We start from the raw sequence: 6451 nt of genomic DNA, 5'->3' as shown, positions 1-6451 counted from the left end.
TCCACGTGTCTGTGGAATGCTCAGCCTCTTGCACGTTAATTTCACGAGCAGGCTGTTCCGTTGATCGGATCAACTGGAACCCTCGACGTCGTCACAAGCGACGGAGTGCCAACACACACACAGAGGCCCATGTACTTCCCACTTGTTGCGTTTGGGTACCAATGGATTTCTTTTCAACAATTAGCTTCCAAAAACTACGTCAATATACTAAATTTGAAATAGATTGGAACAAATCTAAAGAAATTGATAAGTGTAAGCCAAACACAAAAGGTCCTGATTCTGTACCCAGTTTGTGAATTGTTTACAGTTCATCAATAATTTCAGGGTTCAATTCCAACGTTCGTTTGACAGTACAGCCATAGATTTTTTCTATAAACCTCTGTGAACTTTCTTCAATGAAATTATTTTAGGGAAATTTGGTGCTACTTCTCGTACATAAACAAATTAACTTACCCATGTGTAAAGCCAACAGCCTTTTTGTATAACACAAAAAAATGTCGACAAACTGACGGAGTTAGGCGGAAATTAACGAAAGATAACGATTCTGAACCCAGTTTGTGAATTACTTTACAAGTTACCAATAATTGGAAGGAATGAATTCCAAAGTACGTTCCACATAGTTATTACATAAGTCTTTGTAAAAAAAAATCTTTCTTAATGAAATTCTTTAAATTTAGTTCCAGGAGAGTTGAATGTCCATTGGACACGAATGATGAGAAACTATATGCTTACCTTCTGATCATTTAAGAAATATTCATGTGGTATCTTTTGGGGATCTATATATCTCGAACATATCGATATGTTTAAGTTTACGGCCATCTCACTTTGAAAACACCGGTTCTCGTCCGATCACCGAAGTTGAGCAAAGTCGAGCCTAGTTGGTGACCGCTTGGGAAACCTAGGTGCTGTAAAAAATGGTGGCGAATCCTGCTGTACTCTTTCACCACAACTTTCTCTCACTCTTTCTTCCTGTTTCTGTTGTACCTGTATTTCAAAGGGTCAGCCATGTCACACTGAATCTCCCCGAGAACTACGTTAAGAGTACACGTGTCTTTGGAGAGTGCTCAGCCACTTGCACGTTAATTTCTTGAGAAGGTTGTTCCGTTGATCGGATCAACTGGAACCCTCGTCGTCGTAAGCGACGGAGTGCCAACAACAACAACAACAACAACAGATATGCTTGAAGAATCGTGATAGGACATGTATATATTGATAGTCAGTATAAATCTAAAGACGAATGATGCAAGACAGAAAATCAAAGCTGAGAGCAGATGGAAACTGAACTCGCGTTTCACCAGGATTAAAACCTATCGTTTAAATTTTGTTTATAACAAATAATACAATAATTTCTATGTAAAGAAAAAAAATTTAAATAGACGTGACTGCAAAAATAATGAAGTTTGGCAACTGCAGAAAAGAACAGAAACAATGACATATAAAATATGAAAGGGATTAACGTCATTGGATAGGCTCGAACCAAGAAGAGTAACGAAACAATGAAATGAAATAAAAATATAAAAATGATCCACGTCCCTGGGTGGGCTCGAACCACCAACCTTGCGGTTTTAAATGAAATAAAACTATAAAAAGGATCCACGTCCCTGGGTGGGCTCGAACCACCAACCTTGCGGTTTTAAATGAAATAAAAATATAAAAAGGATCTACGTCCCTGGGTGGACTCGAACCACCAACCTTTCGGTTAACAGCCGAACGCGCTAACCGATTGCGCCACAGAGACATTCCTGTTCGGGAGATGCTTAACAAGTAACTTATATGTGAAGCTTTCTGTTTCTCTGACCTACATTTTTAAAAGGACAGCAGACATTGCTGATAAAACGGAGCTGTCATCATGGAGATATTTCATTAAAGGTGCAGAACAGTTTGAATGCACTTTATGAGTTGCTATTTCCTGTTCCATTGTTCGCTGAGCTTTGTTTCTGTGTCTTATTCAAAAGGCGCAGAAAATCGGAAACATTTTAAAATAACGTTTGTTTAGCCATTGTCTAATGATTGCATTTTTACACTTCATCTCGAATTATTTCTAGTTTCGTTTTAATATCCCTTGCATTAAATGTTAAAACTAATTTAAACGTTGTTGTTTAGTGCCCCCACCACTACCAGAAGTCCTGGGCGAACTGACATACGTTTAAAAGCATTCCATTTGTGACCATCCTGTCTTTTATTCAAAAGATTCTTTCCTATTGAAGATAATGTTTAATTTGAGGTACATTTGGCTGTAATTTCTGTCAAGTGAAGGCTACTTCGTTCGATCATAGCTATCGCTGTTCATCTTTAAATCATTTATCCTCTACATCTCGTACAATCTCTCTCTCACTCAGCGAATCTCTCATCAGACATGATGATCTTTCGTTTCACATACATATAATGGCGGACAGCAAACCGAACAGAAGGCCATTGCGAAACTATTGCACGGTAAACCATATTTTCTTTTCGTAACTCTCAATGTTTCGACTTTATATACGAATGTAATAAAAGGGAAATGGAATTATAGGGAAAGCAACCTATCGTCCATTGCATGGAACTTAAGATAATCTTTATATCTTTTATCATTGACTTGTTTAAGTCATTGGATAGCGGCCATGTTAAGGCACCGCCGAATAATTTTAGTTGGAGGAATCGACTCCAGTACTTATTTTTTAAAGCCGGGTACTTCTTCTATCGGTCTCTTATGCTGAACTGCTATGTTACTAGGGACATAAGCACACCAACATTGGTTATCAAGCAGTGGGGAGGGGACAAACATAAGGAAACATACACACACAAACGACGGGCTTCTTTCAGTTTCCGTCTACTAAACCCATTCACAAGGCTTTGGTCGGCCCAAGATTATAGTAGAAAACACTTGCCCAAGGTGTCATTCAGGAGGACTGAAACAGGAACCCAGGCTTCATTCTTAGCACCCTCACCCCAACTAACCATCACAAGCAAATTCAAAGCAACTGTATTTCACAAATAAAACTTAACCTAATGAACCCATTATTTTGTTGTTTTTACATGAATCGCTACCCCCATTATCGCCCCACTTTTCTTAAGCGCCCCCTCGGAACTTTCCACTGCCCCCAAAGGGGGGGGGAGGTAATACCACTCACTTCAGGAACCACTGATCTAAATTAAAAGTCCTATTTTTGTATGTGTGTGTGTGTGCGTATGTATGTGTGTATATATATGTGTGTGTGTGTGTATATATGTATATATGTACATAAGTATATCTACATGTGTGTGTGTATATGCATGTATATATATATGTATATATATATGTGTGGGTGTGTGTGTATGTATGTATATATATGTAACATATGGTATAATTATAAACAGGGCAAATTTTAGCCATTTCTCCCCAGACTGAAAAAACGATGAACAACCTTAATTGATTTTTTAACCTTATTGGGTTCTAATCAGAGGCATCCACATCATTTTGACAATCTGCAGAGAAATATATGTATGCATATGTATAGCTTAATGTTTTGATGTCATCATTGTAAAGACAAAGAAAAAGAAAAAGAAAGCCAAAGGTTGATTATCTTTACTTTATTCCACCTGATTAAAATGTTGAAGATATTTATCTTTGTTTTAAATGGATGGTTGCTTGCTGTTTGTTTTATTTATTTATTTATTTATTTTTATTATCGGCAACAAATATTATTGCACAGATTTTTATCTCCGCACACACACACACACACACAAATACACACAAGTGTTACACTTGAATATACACCCATAGTTAAAACTACTGATTATGCGCCCAAAATATGAAGTGCACTTAAAATTTTATCTGAAGGAAGTATGCTTATAAGGTGTGTTTACATGTGTGATTTTTTTTAATCTGGTGATAAAAATGGACTCTGTGTTTCCCACCAGCTGTGTGTGTTACTTATATAAGATCAAAATAGCACTTAGGGGCCACTCATGAGTTGGGGTTTGTTCATAGTCTTTACACCTTCTGTTCAAATTGTGAGTAACAATGAAGTCAAAATTCAAAAGACACAATATATCTGAAAATAAAATGGGATGGTCATAGGTGGTATACGTTTTCTTATTGGGTTGATTATTCAGAGCTCACTTGGAGTCGAATAACAATAACAAGAGCAATTTTATTATGAAGGTTACATTTCTTTCTGTATTAAAGCCACAAGTTACTTCAGTTCAGAACAGCTGCTGAGCATTTGCAATGGTAAAGTACACTTCAGTGTAGAGTTGTCTTCTGAATTATGCACCAATCAAACTTGCATGCATTCTTGAAAAACATCCAAAATAAAGTCAAGATGTTGTTGTCTGTTCGTCGAGATATTGATCTATTGATCTGATAGTGAAGATGTTTGCCTGGTAGTCAATAGGTCTATTATCTACTCAATATTTTCCTTTTCTTGAGCCCTCAGACGCATAAGGTCAATTGCCCAGTTTCTATGACATATAAGTGACCAAGGTCACAACATTACCCCTAAATTGGATGCCCTTCCATTGCAGGGTTCAACACCAGCAATTTTTGAGAAGGGACAAATCAATTACATTAACTCCAGTACTTGACTGGTACTTTATTTTATTGATCTTAAATGAATGAAAGGCAGAGTCGACCTCAGCAGGATTTGAACTCAGAATGTAATGCCATTAAGCATTCTGTCTGAAATGTCAACAATTCTATCAGTTCACCATCCTGCTAACATGCTAACGTTTCTGTTTCTGCTAGCTTGCCGCCTTAGTTATGATGATAATAATGGTTTCAAATTTTGGTACAAACCCAGCAATTTTAGGAGAGGGGGGTTAGTCAATTAAACCAACCCCCACGCGTGACATTGGCGGCAGTGGTAACACTGCTGGTAATTATTAAACAGGATGTTCATAACTAGAATTCCTTTGATTGCAAATCTGCTCAATCAGGTCTGACCTGTGGCTAAACAACAACAACAAAAATACTGGTTTTTAAAATACCACTCAAACTATACTCTCTCTCTTTTACTCTTTTACTTGTTTCAGTCATTTGACTGCGGCCATGCTGGAGCACTGCCTTAGTTGAGAAAATCGACCCCAGGACTTATTCTTTGTAAGCCTAGTACTTATTCTATTGGTCTCTTTTTGCCAAACTGCTAAGTTACGGGGACGTAAACACACCAGCATCGGTTGTCAAGCGATGGTGGGGGGACAAACACAGACACACAAACACACATACATTTATATATATATATATACATATATACGATGGGCTTCTTTCAGTTTCCGTCTACCAAATCCACTCACAGGGCTTTGGTCGACCCAAGGCTATAGTAGAAGACACTTGCCCAAGGTGCCACGCAGTGGGACTGAACCCAGAACCATGTGGTTGGTAAGCAAGCTACTTACCACACAGCCACTCCTATTTTCATAATTTTGTTTAATTACTCCCAGAAATCATTTGTTTGTCTTTCTTTATATACAATTAGCACATTTTACTTAGTTCAAACTCGTTTTTTTTGCTATTTAAAAATTTCTAGATTGCAGCTGTGACAAATTCTACCCCACCCCCTAACTTGTTTGATAGCGGAGTGTTTTATATTTGGTGAAGGAAATACATTGTGTCAACAACAGACTTTATGTAAAATGATATCATATCTAAAGCAGAATTGTTTAAAATCTTACTTTTTTTTTTTCGTTTTGGCTTTCATTGTTTGCTTCTAGTTTTGTTTTTGGGTTTTTTTTTTTTCCTTTTTGTTTTATCTTTCCATAGAGAACTTATCAGTAATTGTCGACTTCACTGAATATGGTAAACTGTCTATTTTATCTGTTACTTTCCCTCTCTTTCTCTCTCTTTATGTATGTATGTGTGTGTGTGTGTATATATGTATTTATTTTGCAATAAAATACTGTGGAGAGACTTTTTGAACACCCTGTATATGTATGTATGTATGTATGTATTTGTGTGTCTCTGTTTGTCCCCCCACCATCGCTTGACAACCGATGTTGGTGTGTTTACGTCTCCCGTAACTTAGTGGTTTGGCAAAAGGGACCGATAGAATAAGTACTAGGCTTTTCAAAGTTCAAACCTGAAGTGAATTTTGACTTAATGTTTTTTTCCGATAAAATAAAATACCTGGGAAGTTCTAAGACTAATATTTATATTCTTAGATAAACATTTTGGAAGTGAAAACAATTATATAAGAAAACTAAGGCTTCAACCCAAGATGTTCTCTTTTGCGCTGATTTTAGATAAATTTTTCACAGTGTCTGGCTTTTGACCTCCATAACTGTACATAATTTTCGTTTCCTGTATCAGACAGATATCTCTGAGGTGTTGTTGTGGTTGTTGCTGCTGCTGCTGTTGTTGTTGTTGGTGGTGGTGGTGGTAGTAGTGGTTGTGGTGGTGATGGTAGTTGTCGTGGTGGTGGTGGTGGTGTTCTTGTTGCTGTTGTTTTTGTTGTTGGTGGTGGTAGTAGTGGTTGTGGTGGTGATGGTAGTTGTG

At 37.3% G+C, this 6451-nt stretch overlaps 1 protein-coding gene and 1 non-coding gene across 3 annotated transcripts in view; both read right to left on the bottom strand.

Moving 5' to 3' along the window:
• Positions 1 to 6451, bottom strand: part of LOC106874798 (uncharacterized) — a 122748-nt gene that overhangs the window by 60009 nt on the left and 56288 nt on the right. The window contains exon 1 of one of the 2 annotated variants that reach the window (XM_052973965.1): positions 5632 to 5782. The exons of the other annotated variant lie outside the window; for it this stretch is intronic. Coding sequence (XP_052829925.1) covers positions 5632 to 5657 — 26 coding nt within the window. The 5' untranslated portion in view covers positions 5658 to 5782. Of the gene's footprint in view, positions 1 to 5631; positions 5783 to 6451 lie in introns of those variants that run through there. 2 annotated transcript variants of the gene reach the window in all.
• On the bottom strand, positions 1665 to 1738 carry Trnan-guu (transfer RNA asparagine (anticodon GUU)). The gene has a single exon. It is a non-coding gene; the product is annotated as a tRNA-Asn (tRNA).

Source organism: Octopus bimaculoides, chromosome 17 (genome assembly GCF_001194135.2).
Source record: "Octopus bimaculoides isolate UCB-OBI-ISO-001 chromosome 17, ASM119413v2, whole genome shotgun sequence".
NCBI lineage: Eukaryota > Metazoa > Mollusca > Cephalopoda > Octopoda > Octopodidae > Octopus > Octopus bimaculoides.
The sequence above is the reverse complement of the archived record's forward strand: the minus strand, read 5'-3'. Positions and strand labels throughout refer to the sequence as shown.